Genomic DNA, 23,001 nt, shown 5'->3' on the forward strand with positions numbered 1-23,001 from the left:
CACGTAAAATTAATGAACTATGACCTTTTCTTCGTAGAATTAATGTACGAGCTACATAATAAGTAAACGGTAGTTAAATTTGGTCTTACATTGGTCATGTTCCCGCCGTACATGCACATGTGTACCTACAGAGAGAAGACTGTCCTGCATAACATAGCACGGCCGAGCAATCAGAGATTCTAGCTGACTGCCGGACTGGACCACAGCAGCTACACTGTCACTGACGCCTCACTGATGTGCTATGAAACAACCGCTGAACTACTGTGACACTTTGATCAGGTACGAATGCAAACACCCCGCAAGCACTGATGGGTAGCGTTCGGGACCGATCAACCAGGAAGATGGTCATCTGATTTTCCTGCTGGGCCATTGATCGAATTTTACGACCGATCAACCAGGAAGATGGTCATCTGATTTTCCTGCTGGGCCATTGTTTGAATTTTACCATTGTACATATTATTGTGATTAGATGAGACCCCCTACTGTTTCTACTAGCTGTCAATTCATTTGGTGTAATGATGCCATACATACTTGGCTTGCTGCCCCATGCATATATTCTCCATGATAGGAACTGCTGATCCACAAACATGCATTCACTAGCTACTGAACCGCAGGAATGCTAGTGCAGGTTAGTGTCTCTCAGTTAAGTTATGATGACGACGACGACGCTGACAGGCTAGTTGTGATGTGCTGCTGCTGCCGCCGCCGCTGCTGCTGCTGCTTCTGTCATGTTGCCACGCTGCCACTGCCACAGTTCAGCTGCTCCTCCTCCCGTATATGTCCTTGTGCAGATCCCACTCAAACTGTGTATACCAATTAGATCAGTTTTACCTCCATTGAACCATTTCCTAGGCCGTCCATCTCCCATATGCTCACACTCCGGTGTGACAGGCGACTCAGAACGAGAGCGAAGAGAGAGAGAGAGAGCGGTGCGGGTAGGCATGCCCATCGGTCTGGCACCCATGCTTGCAGATTTCCAAATTCATCAACCCACATTCTAACCCTGGAGGAACAACCAGAATTGTGCTCCTCCCCTTCAAGAACTCATCCCTGTCTTTCTTTCGCCCTAGTATTTGATACTGCATTGTGCCCCTCTTGTCTGGAATTTCTATGTTGTACACACATACGCCAGGCTCATTTTATGAGAGATGGATGATGAAAAATACGCATTCATGTTAGCTGTGTTGAATGGCGGGGAGATGGTAAATTCGCGTTCGTTATAGGCTGTGTGTGTTTGATCATCATAGTCATTCTAGCAGTTTGTTCTAGCAGTTTGTTAGGCAGCAACAGTGCGTGTTGTTAGTATGACTGGGAAAAGGTTCGCGAAGAATGACTGGCATGCAGGGTGTGGCGGGGCCGTGCAATGATACATGTACTCCAGTATCGCTGTGTTTCATGAAGTCATCAGCTGAGGGCAAGGAAAGTAATCAACTAGCAGATTCCTCAAGAGGTGGTGGGCTAGGATGGTTAGCTAAACGGCGTGTAAAGCCTTAGAGCAATACTTCAGAAACTAATATGAATATTACCAGTAGTGACTGGTCTGCCATCAGCAGTTTGGAGTGTTTGCAGCGGATATATTGCTTGGTACATTGCAGCATGGCCTGACTAGGTGTCTGTAGAAGCATGCACTCGCCGCCGCATCTGTATTCTAATACTGTCTGATGGAACCAGACACCAGGTTAGCTTAGTCGATGCCGCCGCACCACGAGAATAACTGCGAGACGAACAAACTGTTCAGCAGTGATTGAGATTGCTGGCATCTTCTGGTACGAAGAAGGGTTGTCATGTCCGTCACTCTCTGAAAGTGCAACAACTCATTCGTACTGTATCTCATTCGTACTGTATCTCACTCGATTGCTGACTAGACTAGCTAGGTGACTAGACTAGCTAGGTGACTGTATCCGACTGATTGGCTGACCGTACTACTAGCTACAGCTAGGTGACTATATCTGGTTCAATGGCTGACCTTACTACAAGCTTAGGTGACACTAGCTCCAGTACCGTACAGGTGGTACAGCGGCACACTGTTGAAGCGACGCTGTGCCGCACCGGCTGTCAAGTGAGCCAGCAGGTTCTTCTTGGACGCCTCGCCGCCGCTGGCATTCTCATAGGCCTCGACGAGCAGGCGGGGCGTCGGGTACAGTTCCAGGATGCTGGCCGCGCGCACTGCAGATATGCCTGTCACCTGCATGAGCTGGCGTGCGAACAGCTCCGACACGGACATCACCTTGTTCTTGATGGCCATCTCGTTGAAGTCACTGAAACGAAGCAGGCGAGTGTGGCACGCACCATTGCCAGCGCCCGAGCACCGTCGAGGCAGCTCCTCCTTCGTGCAGCTACTAACCGACACGCTGCCACCATACATGCTTGCCAGGCGACGGGACATGAGAGTTAGGTAGGCTGCCGACTCCCTGGCCGTGCTGGTGTGCTTGACGTAGTAGCCATCTTGTACCTACGCACAATCATGACAAACCCGGGCACACACGTATCTAGCTCTGGTACTGGTCCCATTACACACGTATCTAGCTGGTACTGGTGCTCTCGTGTCGCGTTATGCGCTAAAGTCAGTTGCAGTATCAACGTGCAAACAACTAAAACCCATAGTCAATGTCATGGTGTTTTTTTGTCTTTTCAAAGAAGAATGTAGAGCACACATCCTCTTTCCCTCGGCACTGCAAATCCACAACTAGAGATCAGAATCTGTTCGAACTTTTTTTCTTGAACTGTTTGTGTGTCCCAGCTTCTTTTCCTTCGGTTCTGAAGAGTTGAGGATGGTATGATGTGATTTTGTTTTGATGATCTTGAAGATTGAGTGCGAGCGGGGTGAATTGCAGTGTTACTCAAGATTGCCACTCGGAGTTAACCTCCCATCCACAGAGTTGTTAGCTGCAGGAGGTGTCCAACCTACTTCTTGTCACTTGTACTTCGAAGTATTTTCATAAGAAGTGCTTGGTGCAAGGAGCTGCTCTCCAGAAAAGCAACAGCTGCACAAACATTATTACATACCGGTAAACCACCACTGATGTTGTTGTGGATGTTTTCAATGCACTATGGCTTTGCTTGTTTTCATGCTTTCATCAGTCAGACGAAGAGACTGTCTCGCAACTAAAGAAAGACCTTAGCTCTAATGCATCTATTTCCTATTAAAACATCGCAGGCGTTGGCAGGATAAGGGATACAGACAAGTGGCAGGATAGGACTGGTGTAGAAATATATCTTCTTCACGCCGATACAGCAGTGTTATTCAGGCTTATACAACCCCCTCCCCCACACACCCATACACTTGCGGGCCCCTTGGATCATTTAGCCATTGATCATGACAAGTCTACTGGGATTGTGCTGCCACGCTCCTGTAGTTCCCAAGACGAAGCACAATACTGTCCTGCACTCCTATACAGCAGCAGTGAGGGCTACCTACCTGAGTAGTGGCAAGGGCCTGGAAGAGAGCGTCCTCTCCGATTAGATGACTGCTGTTGTTGTAGTCCTCAACCAGATAGATAGGATGTGCCAGACCACTTTGAGCTATGCGAAACTGCACAACAATACAAAATGACACCCATCGATGCAAGCAGTGAAAACCAGTACAGTACATGCAGTAAACACATGATGACATCATCAGCAGTACACTGTATATGTAGAGTAAAGCATGATCACTATGAAACCCCAGGCAATCCTTACTAACAAAACTGCAGTGAATCCCAACACGTGCGTGCGTGCGCGCGTGCACGCACGCACACACACACACCCACACACACACGCGCGCGCGCGCACACACACACACACACACACACACACACACACACGCGCGCGTACCTTCTGCTCTCGATAGCGGTCCTTAGTACCAATGATACTGGCAGCTAAGTCATCCATTCGCTTTCTTTCGATGATGTAGTCTAAAACCAGCTCCTGCGGGTCTGGCCGTCGCAGCTGCCCTGTAGCGGAGAAGATAAAGCACACATGACAAGATGAGCACACATGACAAACAAAAGAAGCAGGTTATGGCAATCGGGAAGGAGGTATAAACCGTAATAACCATGAATATAGGAGCAGTCAGAACAGCTGCTGAACTTGGCTGGTTGTTGAGGCACGGATCGGGTTACACTGTGCCTTTTCAGGCTCCAATCTGCCAGGAGAGTCTGACACCAATCTAACAACCTGATAGCAATCACACTTGTCAAACATGCATGTACATGGGCCTTATTTTAAGTCACCCCCCCCCCCCCCCCCCCTACACACACACACAAACACAGTACTAGTGCATGTACTATCATGGACATTACAGAAGCAGTCCAGGATTACTACTAGTATGTGATATGCATGAGCAACATGAACTATTTAAAGTCAATGACCGACACTCCATCACATGTACCTGGTATAGGCTGTGTGCGCTCCTGTGCAATCCACACATAGTCACCAACGTGTAGCTTGCGCCGCTCAAAGCGCACATCTGCACACAAACCGAGCGATATCCAGTATTCACCACGACATAATGGCTGCAGACTCTAAAGTCTAAAGTAAACGCATGCTCATGACCCACAGATCCAGGCTTCATGTACAGGGTCAACTCTGGGTTAGTGACAACATTGCACCTGACAAGTCTGACTGCTAGAACTTTACAGATTTTATGTGACAAGACAGCAGCGCAATATTCAAAACTACATAACAGGCGAAGGCTCCATGTGACGAGTATTACTACTACCGCGCCCCCGCAATTCAAAAAAAATTAATGGTTTACGTCAGACTCGGTCAGGTTGAATTGTCTGCATCCACAGGAATCTAAAAGATCCACGCCCCTTGTGCAGGCAAAACTAACATACGGCACCACAACACACTACTAACGGTTTCTTTCAAGTTCCTCCATGATCTGCCCAGAATACCTGTACAAACATACCATGGGACAGTGCACAGTGCACAGTGGTAGAAAGAGCACATCAACGTCAGGACATGCCAACAGGCGAATCGTGAATGTGAAGACAACACACAGCCATGGCAAGGTCACTTGGCACAGGACGGCCAGCTAAACTAGACAAGTAGAGTGCTAGTAGGGCAGGGTGTAAGATGTTGCACCTTGGACATTCCAATGAGCAAGGGCCAAGGGTATACATGTACCAAAGAGGACAGATGTTACTGTCAACCTTAGGAGAAGTTGCCATGCAGTGCTGCACGCTGGACTTTTGATTTGTAGGAAAGGTCACGCCATGCAATGAACTAAGAATACATGCATTGAACTTAGAGCCCACTGAGCCACAACAACTCACCCGTCACGACGCTCACAAACATCACAAATCAGAATGATGTCATAGGTACCTGAGGTGAGTAACAACAACATGAGAATAACTTTGACACAAGGACAATGACGACGACAACAATGACAGCTGTTGGAATGTTCCCCCATGCGACACTGGTTGTAATATATAAATTGTAGTACAAATACACTGAACGTGGCTATGTGCATGTGATGTGCAGGCTACAAACAGGGCCGGTCGAGGCAGCTCGAAGCAGAGTGCTCAATGCACAAATGTGCAGGGCAATATACACAAACAACGGAGGCGAAGGGCTGTTCAGCTGTAACTATAAGTTCACATATTGGAGTGATCATCAGACAGTGGCATTTGTTACTGAAGTTTTTTTAGAGCAGGGCTAGATATTTGGTACTGGTTTGCGCAGGCTATATTTGCGCTAAGTTATCTGCCCTTGTGCAAAGCTCGTTGGGTCCTTCATGGCTAGAGCACTCTGACTTTGATGCTTTGGACCTATTAAAAAAGGCTTGGCTGTTCACTGGACCTCTTTGTGATCGGTTCAATCAGTCACTCTGAGCTCCGCTGATGAGACCCAACAAGGTCCAAACAGCTACAAGTAGCTGTCCGGAGACTGAGAATGTACTAGAGTAGAACCAGGGTTAAGGGTCACACCGGATTAGGGATCAGAGCCCCGGGGGGGGGGGGGGGGGGGGGGCACTTGGCACGTACATTGTGCGGGTGATCCTTCGGAGCCCGGGGGGGGGGGGGGGGGGTCACTTGGCATGTACACTGTGCGGGTGATCCTTATACCGGGATTTAATTTCCGGCCCAAGTGGGGGGGGGGGTCCCCCGTCGGTTTCCGAGGAAGCCGTAACTTTTTCGCTCCAAACTATTTTTCCGGGTCCATCTACTCACAAAAGTCGTTTTGCACACCTTTTTGCCCATCCCTGTACAACTGAGTCCAGCTATGTCCGCGCAGAGTTAGGTGGATCCCTAACCCGGGTTCTACTCTACACGTACCGTACATGTACATATATATATGTACAAAACAAAATCACAACGTAGGAAAGCCACGAATCCCGATCACCTCCACACATGCATGCAGACACCCACACCTCTACACACAAGCTCCCGTACCGGCAGGTAGAGTCACAGTCGGAGTAGAGAGTGGCTGTGGTGTTGTAGCTGAAGACGTGGCATCTCTATGTACACTGCTTGCAGCAGTAGCAGTAGCAGTAGCCTTCCTGCAGTGACCGTGACAAAAGGCGGCAGAAAAGTGAGAAAGCAAGACAGTAGCTCACATAGGGTCCAACTCCAAACAATAGACTGATGACAATGTTTGATCTGAGTCGACTACCACCATCCAACCTACTTCAGTTTTGCTAAGGCTGACTGGGAATGCACCTGACCATTCCAAGGAAGCAACGGGAACAATGAATTTTGCAGTATAGCAATTCAAAACCCTCCTCTAGCAAGCAACTCAATCCAATCTACCAACTTCTATACCATCCATCACCACTACATGACGGTCCAGGAAACAAATTGCAAGAGACATACATGCTACGGTACATGATTTGTGTACAATACACGCTACAGTACATGCTACAGCACATGCTACAGTACATGTACAAATAGACAGTGGGGGCGACCAATATGCCAAATCACTTGAAAGCAGCCATCCTCATCGGCACACAGCTAGCACCTGCTTAAAAGTAGCATGCTCACCCTACACGTGTTGATGCTGACTGAGCTGCTGGTAATGTAGACTTGCTGGATGACAGCGCAGCTGCAGCAGCTGTGGTTACTGATCTGCTGGCTGCACTGTGAGATTTAGATATCGTCGATGACACCGCCGAGGATGCTCCAGTGCGCCCCGACGCCGCCACAGATCCGGTCTCCGTCGTCCGTCCTGCGGATAACACACGGGCCGGTGGTTTGACCGCAGACGTGATCAGCGGCAGATCCTCATCGTCGACATCGTTATTATTAGAGAACATGGCATCCCAGTCTTGGTCATGATCCATTGCCACTAGAGTGGCATCCTGGTCATGGTCTGCAAGGTCCTCATGGTCTGTATCACTATCATCACTTACTACAGAGTACACAGAGATACAGGGAAACACAAGATACAGGTAACACACAAGATAAGGGCAAACGGGACAGAAATGAAACAGATGGGGAAATCTTACAGAAAAAAAAGGAACATGACTAGTACACTGAGTGGACACAGTCAGAAATGCTGCTTGAAGTACAACTGCCAGTAGGCAGCAGTGAATCCGGAGGCCAGCCATACCCTGGTCTACGAGAAACTATTACAGTATGCTGCACACAACCATGAATTGAATCCCATCCATGAATTGCAGAGTAAGCACAACTGATGGACTCTTGTCTGGGTGTGTACTAGGCCACACAATGGTTAACATTGCTAGTAACATAATTGTACCAAGCTATGAGTAGTAGGGGTGTCATGCATCCAGCAGAGTATGCTTACGGGCAATAACAGTATTTCGGCTGCTGCCTGATGTACTCTGCCCATAGGTTCTGTGATAAGTACGACAACATACCCATAGTGACACATACGCACATGCACGCACGCGCGCGTGCACACACACATAATAACTACTAGTAAACGTATGAATCATGACTAGCAGTGAACTGACGAGTCAAGGAACTGGCAGTAAAGCAAAATGCATTTTTCCGACCTGACACCTCGATGAAAGTATCATGCTACGAAGTCATCTGACAGGCTTCTTGAAAATGTCTACAACTTTGACACAATGGCTTCAAAGTCAATTTCAGACTAGAGTAAAACTGAAGAGAGAGAGAGAGAGAGAGAGAGAGAGAGAGAGAGAGAGAGAGAGAGAGAGAGAGAGAGAGAGAGGAGAGGAGGGGAGTACAGACCATATTCAGGCTTGCTCTCTGGCAGAACCATACTGGTACATACCTAGTTACACTGGTGTAACTGGTCGATGAAGCGCAAGACTGGCTTTGCGCTGCTGCAGCCTGACTGCGACGAATAGCCGCCTGCGCTGCCATCTCACGAGGACTGAGGCAGGCTGACATCGCCGTCGATGACGCCGCAGTGGCTACTTTGGCCGCCGGAGATTTTCTTTTGGCCGGCGGGGGTGAGTAGTAGGAATCAGCGGAGGATGAGAATGAGGACGATGATGAGCCCACAGATGCAGCAGTCGGTGACGATCTAGACTGAGACCGAGCACTGCTGGCATCACTACAGCTAGACATTGCTCCTGGTGCTGGCGGTGAAAATGATGACGACGGCGATGATGATGCTGCTGCTGACGGTGCTGCACCGTTGTCCACAGCTTCTAGCCTCTCGGCCAGTTCCTCTCCTTTACTGGTAAGGGCATATCTACATGATGGTACAGGACGGGATAGCATGCAAGCACATCACAGTGACAGGCATGAGTAACAAAGAAATAACACAGAAAGAAAGTGCAAACCAGCGGTTATAGCACACTCAAACCGAACGCTAAATGCACGTTTACGCAGGGTATGTATTCAACGATATCGTCGCCAGAGAGCGACATGTAGCTGCCCATTGGGCGGGCTGCACACACCCTTGCTTCACACATACACATAGTGCATAGGAAGGTGAAGACAGATGATGATAATTGTTACCTAGCTGGACAGCCACTCTTTGTCAGCAAGTTCTTGTTGATGAGACCGCCAGTTGAGGACCAGGCTGTATAGTAAGATCCGGGATCAGCCTGTGCATACACAACAGCGATGGAAAACATAGCAGACATTCACCTAAGCATGGTGCCCTCCGCGACAAGGAGTAGAGTTATTGGAAAAAGACGAGATATGCCACTCGCCAGAGACTAATGTCCAATGCCCGGCAGTGCAACTAGTGGGCAACTACAGCCTGGGTGACAATGTCTCCAATAGCCATGGCACTAACGATGAATCAGATCAATCAGACGGATCCTCATGGCAGGGCAGATGCCGTCTGTGCAATTAGTGCAGCTAGTGAACTTCTGTCACAAACCACAACAGGGGACCACAGCAGGGGACTACAAGAAGGGACCACAATGTGACATCCATTTAGCAGTTCCAAACCATACGCTTTTAAATTACACCTTAGGAATTCCTTTTTCACAGCACAGAGCTCAATGCTTATAATGGCGGAGTGGTTCACTCAAGAACAGGGGGAGCCAGGGAAGGAGGAGGAATTTAATGGTGGTTTAGCGTGTGCGCTAAGCCCTGTTAACGAACGTGGAACATCTACCACTCATACTTAGTCTGATGATCATGCATCTGATTATGATGTCATTGCTATACATGCGCATGCGCAGCGCGCGCCACTCTCCCACGCGTGCTTTCCAAATCTTGCTTTAGAGAGAGAGCAAGAGAAAAGAGAGACTCCTTTGTCACATTTGCTTTCCGACGACTTGACTGTTCACTGGTTTGTCCGTCAGTTGTCAATTTTCCCCTTCCCTCCCAACCCCATTCGACTGGGGATCACTATCTCTCCGTCACTGTCACCATAATTTCCTCAATAACAGTGTCAGCACAACTCTTGTCAATATACTTATATCGGGTGAGGGCAGTCTATCTCCGCAGCTGGCTCATTTCAATCACTACCGGTCGCAGCTCCTGCCCACGGCAGGCCGACCGTCTCTCGTTCACACTCTGTGTGCTCCAGGTCACAGCTCCTGCGCAGAGCAGGCCGACCTGTCTGTCTCTCTCTCTCTCACACACACTATGTGTGCACCCGTTCACACTCTGTGTGCTCCAGGTCACAGCTCCTGCGCAGAGCAGGCCGACCTGTCTGTCTCTCTCTCTCTCACACACACTATGTGTGCACCGGGTCACAGCTCCTGCGCAGAGCAGGCCGACCTGTCTTCCTCATGCACGCCAGCTGCTCCGCCCAATATCCCTGATATGCCAACCAGAAAACAATGTGTTCTGAGCCGGGTGCATGCCTGTATGTGGAGAGTGCGTTAACTCCAACTTAAAGTTCCATGCACTAAGCAAATAATGGGTAGCTGATATCTGTACATCCCCTGCTCATCTGCTAGGGGCGTGAAGACACTGGAGGGTGTGCATGGGTGTGAGGTGACACTAACACTAAGTTTCATGCATTTGAGCGATTATCAGACAGCGGCATTTACTACTGAAGTTTTGAAAGTGGATGTAACTTTGTAAGGTTAGATGTGATAGTGCGATCATTATCATGCAGCACTGCAGCTAACACATGCATGTACTGGTACTTGTGAGAGGAAGAAGAGCAAGGAAGTGTGACGTGCAAACAAAAAAATATCACTGCTTTTAAAGTAGGGCTGAGTCGGGTAGCATTTTCTTTGGGTATCGGGTCCGGGTAGTTTTCCACGGGTAGCACGGGTAATGTTTCCATGGTAAGACCACAATGCACACCGGCCCCTTCCCTTGCGCATTGGGTAGACATGCGTGAATTATTTGTACACGTGCACTGTACATGATGTCATCTGCGACCTCGGGTTTTCGGGTACTATTCGGTACCCGAGGTCCTCACGGGTAGCACGGGTACCCGACTACCCGTGCACACCACTATTTTAAAGTGTAAGCGTGCACGTATATGCTTAGGACACGTGAAGGGGTGCGATGGAGGAAGTAGCAGGACACGGAGGGAATGGGTTGCTTAGTAGGAGGTGCAAGGTGGGTTAGGCACAGCCAATGTACATGATAGGTGTGGTGAGGCGTGGAAGACAGAACCTGCTCTGGTGGCGGTAATTCTATACAAGCTCTGGCCTTTTGTTGCGGCAAGATCTCCCATCAGCTCCGAGGTTCACAGGCTGCATGACTTCGTGTCCATTCCCAACCCTTTGCCCATCTCAGCGCTATTCTGATCTGCAGCTATTTCTACCTCACATTCTTGAGCATACAAGTGCCGCTCACAAATATCACTCCTTTTTGAAGAAGAGCAGGGAAGTGTGATTGCCAACCACAAATATCACTGCTTTTAAGCAAGCAGTGATATTTGTGGTTGGCACATCCCACTTCCCTGTTCGTCTTCCTCTCACAACTACTAGCACTAGTACATACATCTGTTAGCCACACTGCTGAATGACACTAGCCACACAATCATATCTAACCTCACACCCATGCCCACCCTCCAGTTTCTTCACACCCTGTACTGCAGAATATGAGTATGGGATAGCCGGGTGTGAGCCGCCGCTGCCTGATGGTTGCTTAGGCACGACGCTTTAAAAGTAGTCGAGTTCATCCTCCACAGGCTCCCCCTGCTCTTGTGTACTTCACACACACGCACACACGCGCGCGCGCGCGCGCACACACACACACACACACACACACACACACACACACACACACACATCAGCCCACTGCTCACCCTTGTCAATGACTTGGTTGCATACAGCTGTGCGTCACGTTGGATGTCTGCCTTGCCCATGTAACCAGGGTAGTTGGGACGCTAGTCATGATACAGAAAACACCAGCAATAGAACACACAGGAGCATACATGTACAAGGACACGCGCACGCACGCACGCACGCACACGCACACACACCTCAGACCTGCCCATCGCGGAAACGATGATAGCGAACAGCTATGTTAGACATAGCAACTTGTGCTGGGATTACACCATTCAACAGCTTGCAAGTTACACCATTCAACAGCTTGCAAGGCTGATGAACTGACCGCCACTATTTTTAGCCTGGTATCCACCACACAGCTGATTGAAGTGACTTTTTCAGGCCAGTGAATCCCTATTTTTCATTTTTCCATTTTTTTCTTCTTTTTTCTTCTTTTTTTCTTTTTCTACACACACGCCACACCACATACTCCGGCATACACTGGCTGTTGGTAACCACCCAGGAGAATGAAAGAAAAGTCAGGAAGAGTTCGAGAAAGAGAAGAAAGACGTGTGCGACCATAATCGTCGGGAATTGAACCCGCAACCTCTCGATTGGAAATCGACTGCACATACCACTGCACCATATGGGACACACACACACACACACACACACACACACACACACACACACACACACACACACACACACACAAAGAATGAAAAGCATGATTGACCAAATTGTCAAAACGGCGTACCGGTAATCACTGTCATGCCTAGTCAGATGTATACCACAAGGCCAGCACCCAAAGCCACCAAGAGAAATTAAGATAACAGTGGTACACAATGACATGGCCGCCATTAGGATAAAGTTAAAGGAGACCCAATAAACTCATCTTGTAAACAACGCAAATCATGGCCTTCTCTCCAGGAGTACGGAGGCAAAGAAAGACCAACCAACAATCGTTGATTTCCGGATTTCTGATTTCCAACATTCGTCTTACGCTAAAATGCCATAAATTTGTTCCAGATTACCGACAAAATTAATATACATAGAAGGCTACTTGATTGGAGTAGGATCCAAATCCCTCAAGGTTCAGATTAGAAAAAAGACAAGAAGCAACATTCACAGTCTCCAAGAACATGTACACTATGCAAAGTATCCATTTGAAGTATTTACCCGCGACGCTTTGAGCAGAGCCATGAGGATTGCATACGGCCCGGACCCATGCTGTGGAACGTACTCCTGTACTGTTGTTGCCCTCTTTTTCTGCAACAGAATAAATAGAGAATGTTCGTCAACTCAATGGTCAGCTAAAAGCATGCAAGGATGCTTCACATTGCTGTGCCCTACGCACTGGAGACATTGCAAACAAGAGAACAAGTTCGGGAAGGGGTGGCTAGCTAACAAGGATCATACCCAAACAGAATCTCTCAGCATTAGATGACTATACTCTGTAGTCTGTATATAGTACAGTGAGCACATTGCACAGTCACAGATAATCACAGATCATGTGTGCTGCTAAGTACAACACTGACAGGTAAAACACAACGACAAGCACTGGCCGCCGTTGGGTGCTCTTGAACGGGATGTGAGGCGTCAAGCCAATGGTCAGATTTCACCAACCATAACTGCACCTATCCGCCTGTAACACATACCAGTGCACTGTGCTACTGTGCTACTTGGCTAACTAGTGGTCAAACGGATACACTATAAGCCAGGGAGTTGTAAAATACTGGTACACTATTGTACAACTCCCTGCTATAAGCTATCGGCCAGATAGCATCACTACCGGTTCGTCATATAGAGAACTTTCCATTAGTCACCATTTCAATGTCTTCCCGGTGTCTACCCAGAGATCACTCGCGTTGCAAGTCCTTTGACGTACGATAACATCTGTTGGGTGGCAAGAGGATGACCACAAGGAGTTGATTGGCGCGTATTTCCAATAGTGATGCAGCAGTTTTGAAATAGTATCTCTACTTTCCCTCGTGCCATTGTGTGGCGAACAGTACGGGTAAGCAATGGAAGTGACGTCCAGCCGTAGCTACTCCTCGGTTTATGGCAGCCCTGACGTCCACTATGATGCCAAGAAGCGATACCACAACAATCTGAACCGAATGGGTGGGAATTGACTTCCCATTGCATTGACCCATACTTGCCCGTGAACGATACATTTCCCGCCAATCCCCCTTCCGTGGAGTATCCAGACGTGCATAATTACTTAGTGAATTTCCCCAGTCCGCATATGCAAGAGTCCCTAAAGCGGACAATTAGAAAAGTCCCTAAAGGCCTACAAAAGCCCTGATGGCTACAAGTCTCTCGTTGCTGGCTGGGTTGGGACGGTTTCGTGTTTTGCCACATCCGTTGCAGAAAGAAATATATATTTTGACAGGGTGTTTCCGCGGAGCCTGTCCGTTCCTGGATAGCCGCCGAAAAGTCGGCAGCTGTTCTTGGTGCTCACTGCACATGCATTGCGGGCCTGGAAGAGGCATGCTCCAATGTTGCTGCAGTGTTGTTTTGACTGGATGCCCGTTGGCTGACGGTGATGTGGATTGCACGTCTGCACCTTGCCAGTGACTGGAACCTGGGATGAAGCAGGTAGAGTACAAGAGAGTAGTTGATATCGATTTTGCTTCACCTGGCCAGAAGTTTGAGCATGGCGCCCTTAAGCGCACGTACGGGCCGAAACCTGCAATAAAGCCACCCACTGATCATGAGTTTGTTGCTCTCTTCTATTCCCTAAATGCAGCACATCATAACAAACATGCCATCCTCTCCATTCTTCCTGAGTTGAGTGATTAGCGTGTACCTGCTCTGGCCACTGGATGTCCTCCTCCTCTGAGTGACCTTTATGACGAGAGCTTACTGTCTGCCAGATACAAAGCCCTACTTGAATGATGCGAAGAGTTGTTTTTGTCTACTACCGCAGAGTAGGCTGCAAGTATAGAGAGTGCCAGTCGTGACCAGGCAAAGTCAAAGGCATGGTTCGACTACAGGGCAGGTCGCATCACTGCGTCAAAGTTTAAGGCAGCAGCACAATCTGACGTAAGCCAGCCATCCATCTCTCTTATGAAGACGATATGCTACCCGCAGCCGATTACATTCTCGTCAAATGCTACTCGATGGGGATGCGAGCATGAAGATGTAGCTAGGTGGCAGTATGTAGAGTCCCACCATCTGAACCACAGAGGCTTTGGTGTTTCGGACTCAGGTCTTGTAGTTAATCCAGAGTAGCCTTTCATGGGGGCTAATCCCGATGGCAGAGTCTCATGTCAGTGCCGTGGTGCTGGAATACTGGAGATAAAGTGCCCATTTAGCTGCCACTCATCAGACCTCGCCGATAGCACAGATTCAGCAAATTTCTGCTTGGAGAGGGTCGTCGGTACTAGGCCAAAGCTCTTCTGATCGAATTGCATGAACGTAACGTAAGCCAATAAGCCAAATCCTTGCAGGCTGCACGGCATGACTCATTGGAAAGTCCTCTTTAACCAGGGTTGAATGCAGACAGACCCATGCACCACCCGCGTTCATGCATTTCACCACTATCACACCCGCACGCAGTGCTTCTGTATGAATACTGTACAGTTGACTTGTGCAATACAATGGTGCTGTATATAAGTTTAAACGCAATATTTTAGGTTTTTAACTTAAATTCCAGTCGCGTTGTACTCAGTCTTTAAGGCTGCAACCACAATAGGTACAAAATCACGTACAAATGGCACTACAGTAGAAATCGTCAAGGCGACACGTGCGAAATGCAAAATGCGCTTTGGAGGTTTTCAGCAACTGGCGCACCCATGTAGAAAGCCACGTTTGTCGTTTTCGTCGCTTTCGCGCTCCATCTCCTGTGTACAACATTTTTTGTACCTGGTCGTCGTACATAGCATCAGCATTGTTTTTGAATTTCCCGGTCTTTTCCAGCGATGGCACATGCTTTGGTACGACAACGTCACGTGCTGGTCGCGTGAAAACGTCATCTATGCAGACCGAAAAGTGTAGTGTGGCTGCGTATCGACTTGTACTTAGATATGCACGGAAATTTGTACTGTAATTTTTACATAGTGTGGTTGTGGCCTAACTGAGTACCGTAAAAGCCCGTGTATAGGCCCCGGGCATATAGGATAGCAGCCTCGATTTCCTGGGCGTATACAAGGGCACGGGTGTTATTTTGGAACCGGGCGTATACTTGGAATAGGGATAGCAGTAAGTATTGGGTATCAGTACCTGTACGTGTACACTGTACTGGTGTTTCCGGCATACCTGGGCGTATACATGGGCATGGGCGCTATTTCGAAACAAAAGTGTTGACTTCCCTTGACTGGGCGTGTACACGGAGGGTGGGCGTATACACGGGCTTTTACGGTATAACGCGAACCGTGATTTTTTTAAATTTAGGCAATTTAGGTAAAGATTCTAACTAAAGAAAGCAGGCACCTAATTATAACTATAAGACTTGAAAGTTTTACTGTTAAACGATTTGCAATTTTCTCCTACAAAGCAGGCACAAAGTTGAACGACCTTCCCATCACACCCATTTTCTATTTCTCTAGAACAGAGCAGAGAAAGAATAGCATAAAAAGAAAAGTTTCTCCATGGATTTTTCTTTTTGTTAAAACGCCAAACTTAGTTCCTCATTCGAGGTTCAAGTCTTACAGTACACCTAAAAGGCACTAGGGTATGCACTGTATGTGAAGAGAATGTTGGTCACCTAATTCTACGCTACACCTGAAAACCGCAGGTCCCCGACACTGAAATTTTAATACACCGAGCATGACATGTTTCACCTAGAATTACATGTTTTGCAGTCCCTGTATGCACCCGCATTGTTTGTATGGCGGTGGGGGGGGGGGGGGCACGTACCTTGGTGGGAGCAGGAGCGACACTAGTACCAAGGTCAGCCGTGTCGGCAGTTGCGGCTGCTGCAGTCTTCTTTTTCCGCTGCGCCTTGGCCTGAGAACAACAAAGGACACACCCGAGTTGAAACCCAATAAAGCGGGGTTCACAATACAGAAACAGCGTTGAAACCCAATAAAAGCGGGGTTCACAATACAGAAACACCGTTGAAACCCAATAAAGCGGGGTTCGCATGTTTCTTCTTGAAGAGAATGGCTGCAGAGGAATGCAGAAATGATCATGAAAGCCAACCAGAGAAAGACAGCATATCTGTGCACACTCGTATCTCATAACTTGTATTTGTTACGCACACGATGACCAAGCCCACAGTGCATGTACCTTGGGTGCTGTTGAGCCAGCGCTCGCTGCAGGCGGAGGTGCCGGAATGCTGAGCCTGTTTTCAACGGGCTCCAGCGCAGACACGCCTTGATTGACTTTCAGTCCTGTACACGGAGAGACAGACAAACAGACAGACAACCATGGTACCAAACTGGCAGCGCCGAAAAGTTGTAATATCATTACTTCAATACACTGCAAATGTATGTTTGATGTACAGTATCAACTGACCATGTGTTATCAAATCAAGTGTGATGCCACAGTCAGCTGGACTGGGGAAAATCTGCTTCCTACTCAATTGTGTATAACATCCTCATTGACAGGGAACACTAACTTTACCAAGCACATGGAGCTAAGACCTACGAGAACTACGCAGAAAATACACCGAACCTACCAGTCTCTTCCTCGTACTTCTGAATACGCCTGTCAATCATCTTACCCAGCTTATCACCTACAGGAAATGAACATTGCATATTGCAAAAGGAGGGAAGGCGAGAGAAAGAAAAAGGAAGAGGAACAACATTCAAGGCATGTTTTTATTGGAGAGTACTAGTATGTTGCCCTACTAAAAACCGATGATGCCAGGAGGACACAAGGACAAAGGACAAACAAACAAAAGGATGTAGGTGTGACAAAGCATATATTATGTCAGTGAGACACATCCAGCAAGTGTTGGCAGAGCAAAAGAATGCAGCCCATCTCATTCCGCCCTAGGAGAATGCCTATCAGTATCTCTGATGTACATGCTGAATGTGGGCTGCTGGAATCAGTGTTCCTAGTTAGCATTTCTGGGGGGCAACAAAACTTGGTAGACATAATGAGCCCCTCACGTTATCCTGTCACTTTATTAGCATTTGTAACACTCATTGCCTTGCATTTCCGAAAGAAAACCGCAACGGTCTGTAAATAAGTACATGCCCGACATATATACCCGGTCATGCCTTTGACTCTGTTGAAGTCAAGCTTAGTCCGATAACACACTGCCCGGAATAAATACCGGTATGGTTCGTGCACGCAAAACGTAGCATCATGCCATGAACATGTACATGTGCATGCTACGGCATTCGCTGGAGAAAAATAACTGCTCCATTAAGCGCAAGTCAGGTCCGAAAATCGGTTTGTGCCCCACGCGAAAGCTAGTACGGGTTAGACCACTAAATGTGAAAATCAGTACAGACTCTACATGAAGGGCTCCAATTCAAAACGCGATGAAGACCAAACCGGAGCTTTTGCGTTTTTTTGTCACGAAAGAATTCGTTTTCACCCCACGGATGTCTGTGTGTCGGTTTTACGGGTCAAAGCGCGATACATCCCAGTCAACATGATGCCTGAAGTTTGTGTTTTTCTGCAAAACGCGATAAGTCATTGATGCTGCAGTGCAGACCGAAAAAGAACAAATGAAAAAATGCACTTCTTGAAATTTCCACAAAATGGATTATCTCGTTTTGAATTGGAGCCCTTTACATACTTATTTACCAGCACTGGCTTTTACAGTAAGTCTGTTGCACTTTACTCACCCCAGAACTTGAGCAGTTGGGTGGCCTCGGCTCCATTCTTCAGTGGCAGTGGGAACTGGCGCAGTGATTTCAATGCCTAGAACGACATACAGCAAGTACAACACGGATCAGTAAGGCGGCCATCCACGGAAACAAGAAGGGATCGTTCACTCAGGATTCACGGTAATGTAGTGTCACTACACTACAAAGCTGAAAACCTGACTACGAGTAAAACTACAGACACATGATTGGCGTATGCAGTAGCTGCTACATGCACCGTAAAGTACCGTTGATCCCACTCCGTGTCGCTTCCCAGCTGGTTTTTCGGCAGGGGGGGGGGGGGGATCAGATCAAGTCGCTCAAGTGCAGTACGATGTACAAGTACAGTGCTGGCAACTGAAATCCGACCCCTGAGCGGTGCGCTCACTTCGCAAAGACCCAACACGGGATGGTAAAACTACGAAACAGAGACCGCTAGAATGTGAACGCACCGCTAGGGGGTCGGATTTCAGTTGCCAGCAGTGTACAACAAAGCAGAAGATCAGACCTGGCATGCTGGATTGTGCACATTTTCATCCTGCAATGGCACGTATTGTGTACAGCAGTACATGCGCCGGTTCAACATTAGAGCGGGGCGGATCAACGGTACTTTACGATTAAAAAAAAACAAAAAAAAACAAAAAAAACAACAACAACAGCATCACACATGTTGCGATCTTGGCCGCGCATGCCCAATGTGTAGATACAAAAAATTAACGCATGAGCTTGGTTGCAACATGCAGTAAACTTATTTTCTTACTTTTCGGTGAACTGCAATGCGGCTGCACTTCCAGCAAGGTTTGCATCAAACTCAAGATTTCAAAAAGTTCACAGTTTCAAAGGTTGTTTTTACTTTTACCGTCATGATAGCAGGGTGATGCACAAGTACGGTAACCCATGCAGTAAAAGTCCGTTAAAAGCCCGAGGCGGAAACCGTGACGGTCCAGAACACGGGCGCTATTTCAGATACGTGAAATCGGACTGGTTTTCATATCAAGATATTCATCAACCACTGCAAGGGACTATGGGTAACTATACATGTACTACCGTATCGTACACGCACGTGGGCGTTCACACAGATACTAGTAGGCTAGAAAACGGAACAAGAGTATTGGCATGCGGCGCCCGGGCGCGTACACGGGTAGTGGACTTTAAACCGTGTGGGCAGGGCTTTTGTAGTAGTCAATTCTGATCATAAGCCGCAGGAAGTCTTAGACACCTCTTGTTTCAAAGAACTCGATAATTATAGTGAGGGTGGCTCTCATCTCTTCTCCCTTGCTGCGGTATCATGGTATGTGTGTGTATGTGCAGGCCCGCCGAAGGTGGGCGAAGTTGGTCCGGTTTGAGGGGGGGGGTCCGAGGGATCTCCCCCGGACAATTTTCGAAAAATCCCGGTCAGAAATAGCAGAATTTGGCCCTTTCACAAGTTTTCAGAGCCAACTACAGGGAATAATTTTGCATGGATATCAATGTACAAATGTATGGCCCACTATGGGTGAATGCACATACATGTACATGTATGGGTCATGCTGTCAAACTAACAACATGTACATGTATGTATATATGTATGTATGTATGTATGTATGTATGTATGTATGCACAATCGATAATACATGTACAGTAAACCTGTAATGGCGACCACTCGGATATGGCGACCACTTTTCCTTGTCACGGACGCATTCACATTCAAAACACCTCGGATAAGGCGACCACTCGCTCAACGCGACCGGCGACCACCCACCCCACCCGAGAGCGTTGCACAGTGCTAGTCATGTAAATGTACGCATTGCATGGTGCACCAGGCATGGTAGATCTACACATCAGTGCAGGAAGTGTAGATGTACATGGTGCATGCACGACATTTGACAGGTCTGAGGACAGGTCTGATCAAAATGATGTATCACATGTGGATATGGTCACTGACCCACTGAACCTGGATAAGAAGACCACCTGGCCACGCCCCCCCCCCCTCCCGCGTCACGGTGACCACTTTTTCTCGTCCCTTGAGGGGTCGCCTTAGACAGGTTTCACTGTACATGTACATGTATGTACCCAGAATTTTTTCTCCCCAGTTTTAGAGAATCTTAGGGGGTGACCTGAGCCAGAGACAGAGTTGGTCCAGTGACAACCAGGGCCTGATGTGTGTGTGTGTATGTGGACGTGGAGTGAAAGTGTGTGTGTGTGTGTGTGTGTGTGTGTGTGTGTGTGTGTGTGCACGTGTGTGTGTGTGTGTGTGTGTGTGTGTGTGTGTGTGTGTGTGTACTGCCCGTGTGTGTATGTACTAGTACGTGTGTATATACGTGTGCACATGGTATGTGTGTATATACGTGTGCACATGGTGCTGCACTGAAGGTTTCCTGGCTAAACATGAACTCACTCGATCAAACCCAAAGTGGGTAGGGTGACCTTTCTCTCTAGCATCATCCCGCCACTCAATCAGCCATTCCTCGAACAGGGGATTCGCGCAGCCCTTCTTGGCTTCGTACTTCCGTTTAGTTCGGGAGCCCACTGCAAATGTTGCCATATTCACCCATTGACTATTCAAATCACTCACAGAACAAGCTACATTGTACACAAACTCAGCTCGGTAAAAAATATCTGTTTTGGCACCTCCGCAAGGCTAATCCAGCATGCAGCAGCCGTCCTTATGATCATAGCACCGCGGCAAGTCAACGAGAACAGCTGGAGTCGAACAAACTCCTGAAATTTGTGAAAAGACTGGTGGATCAGTTTTACACTTTTGTCTTGATTTCAGACGAAGCATGCATGCGTGAATGAATGAAGAATTTTAGATGAACATGTCACTGCATGCTAGCTACATGCCCCCCACTGGCCCCAGGCCCACCGCGCGCAGCTGGATTCCCCGTGCATTACATGGTCCCGCGGCCCGTTTCAGATTTCCCGCAAAAAGCACGGAAGGAAATGTTTTCTCCTCAAAAATGATACTGACACTACTGACTGTACATCAGGGAGTCGTACTCAAACTAGGGAGGTGACCATGGTGACACGGCACAGAAATCCGTGTCACAGGGGTTGACTCGCACCCGTGACCCCTCGTTGTTATTTTTGGAATAGTTCAGTCCAGTCCAGTCCGAAAGGTCATACTTGGATCGACTCGCCTTCTGTACTTCACCTCCAAGCGTGCAACGCGAGACCCGCAAAGTATGATTTTTCTGTGGGGAACGATTTTGCCATTGATCAAGTTTTTATTGGAGTGCTCAGGCATACTACGATTGCTGAGACGTCCCGAGCACGCTTGTTCAGGTTCTCTATCTTTGACGAGCCGGTCCTACAGCCCCCTACATTGTATCTAACGACGTAGGAGCTGACAATGTAAGAGGATTTCCCTGGAAATAATGATGATGGTGGTGTGACTGCTGCAGGAAAAATGCTGGCTGTTTATGACAGTATGACTAGATGTACAATGTAGCTCTCTTGTATGGTACTTAACCCCTGCTATAAATGTGTTGTTTAGGAAGACTGGTGTATTGTGCAAGTCATAAAGAAGAAATGGGGCAGATACACGACTTACAATTTTCAAAAACCAGCTTCGTGTTATGTCTAATTTGTGTCAAAATTGTAGTATTTAGACATGACAATGTCATTGGCTGTACTTCTCTAATATGGTACATAACCCCTGCTATAAATGTGTTATTTAGGCAGACTGGACCATTGTGCAAGTCATAAAGAAGAAATGGGGCAGATACACGACTTACATTTTTCAAAACCTGGCTTCGTGTTATGTGTAATTTGTGTCAAAATTGTAGTATTTCAACATGACAATATCACTGGCTGTACTTCTCTTATATGGTACTTAAGGAGGCTCCCACCTAAAGAAGTAAAAATAAAAGGTCCATGGACACCCTGTTTTTTATGCATAGAATGGTGGAGTGATGTCTCTTCTTCAATTTGGTATAGTTTTTAGGTAGGGTCACCAGGCATATAAGAGGTATTTTGGTGTATTTAGTGAGTGTACAATTTCTTGATTTTCGGTAAAAAAATGGTAAAAAAATTTGGTTTTTGACCCAAAGAAGCCTCCTGGAAGGAGGATACTAAGCATTTTCTTCGTCATATGTTTAAGAACCACATTTGGAGGTATCTTGGCTACACAAGATAGACTGCGTCTTGGTTTTGCCCTTGGGGAGCCACTTTTTCGAAATTACGGGTACCGAAATTTCCATCGGGTGCTGAATTGTGAAATGGTTCAGCCTGCAACATTTTGTCCATGGACATATTGATTTTTGTGGCTTTCTGTGATCCTTGAGCCCCAAGGAAACCGATAATGGACAGTTTTGATGGTGTCACCAGGCACTTTAGGCCCCTACCAAACAATATAGGTATCAAAATATGGTATTTTTAGGCCAATTCTGAAAATAGCATTTTTAGAAAATCTGACCATTCTTGCCTTCTTGACTAAATATCACTACCAATGACATGGTAGTATGGTAATATTATTTTAGAAGAAGTTATTTTCATGCTGCAACCTCCTTTGGACAAACCAGACAGTCTGTGCTTGGAAAGGTACATGTATCATTACATGTACATGTATGTCATGTAGCCTTCAGTCCTAGCACATTGATATACGAGTAGTGTACATGTACATGTAAGGCAGCGAGGTTTCATAACAACCTCGACCATGAAACTGGCACATGAATAATGTGAAAGCAGGCATTCAAAATA

At 47.5% G+C, this 23,001-nt stretch overlaps 2 protein-coding genes across 2 annotated transcripts in view; one reads left to right on the forward strand and one right to left on the reverse strand.

The window, feature by feature from the left end:
- The window catches only part of LOC135815787 (dedicator of cytokinesis protein 7-like), a 33,168-nt gene extending 32,003 nt beyond the window's left edge, over positions 1-1,165 (forward strand). The window contains exon 52 of the mRNA XM_065329127.1: positions 132-1,165. Within this exon, the coding sequence (XP_065185199.1) occupies positions 132-183 (52 nt within the window). The 3' untranslated portion in view covers positions 184-1,165. The remainder of the gene's footprint in view (positions 1-131) is intronic.
- LOC135815788 (crossover junction endonuclease MUS81-like) lies at positions 1,154-21,086 on the reverse strand. The gene is made up of 18 exons (XM_065329128.1): positions 20,699-21,086; positions 18,304-18,379; positions 17,181-17,237; positions 16,790-16,893; positions 16,418-16,507; positions 12,734-12,823; positions 11,593-11,673; positions 8,880-8,968; positions 8,185-8,610; positions 7,732-7,781; positions 6,966-7,332; positions 6,378-6,484; positions 5,259-5,307; positions 4,840-4,877; positions 4,370-4,447; positions 3,814-3,932; positions 3,419-3,532; positions 1,154-2,452 (listed from the first exon to the last, which is right to left on the reverse strand). The coding sequence occupies exons 1-18, from the start codon at positions 20,843-20,845 to the stop codon at positions 1,979-1,981; spliced, it is 2,556 nt and encodes an 851-aa protein (XP_065185200.1). The 5' UTR covers positions 20,846-21,086; the 3' UTR covers positions 1,154-1,978.
- Positions 21,087-23,001: the final 1,915 nt, after the last annotated feature.

Source organism: Sycon ciliatum, chromosome 4 (assembly GCF_964019385.1).
Source record: "Sycon ciliatum chromosome 4, ocSycCili1.1, whole genome shotgun sequence".
Classification (NCBI taxonomy): domain Eukaryota; kingdom Metazoa; phylum Porifera; class Calcarea; order Leucosolenida; family Sycettidae; genus Sycon; species Sycon ciliatum.

Bases quoted from the DNA above. Each gene is read 5' to 3' on its own strand.
- LOC135815788 (XM_065329128.1), bottom strand. From the start codon at position 20,845: ATGGCAACATTTGCAGTGGGCTCCCGAACTAAACGGAAGTACGAAGCC. The intron at 11,674-12,733 runs GTAAATACTTCA...TATCATGACTAG, and splicing joins CTCTGCTCAAAGCGTCGCGG to CGTCCCAACTACCCTGGTTA. The intron at 5,308-6,377 runs GTACGGGAGCTT...TACTCACCTCAG, and splicing joins GACTGTGACTCTACCTGCCG to GTACCTATGACATCATTCTG.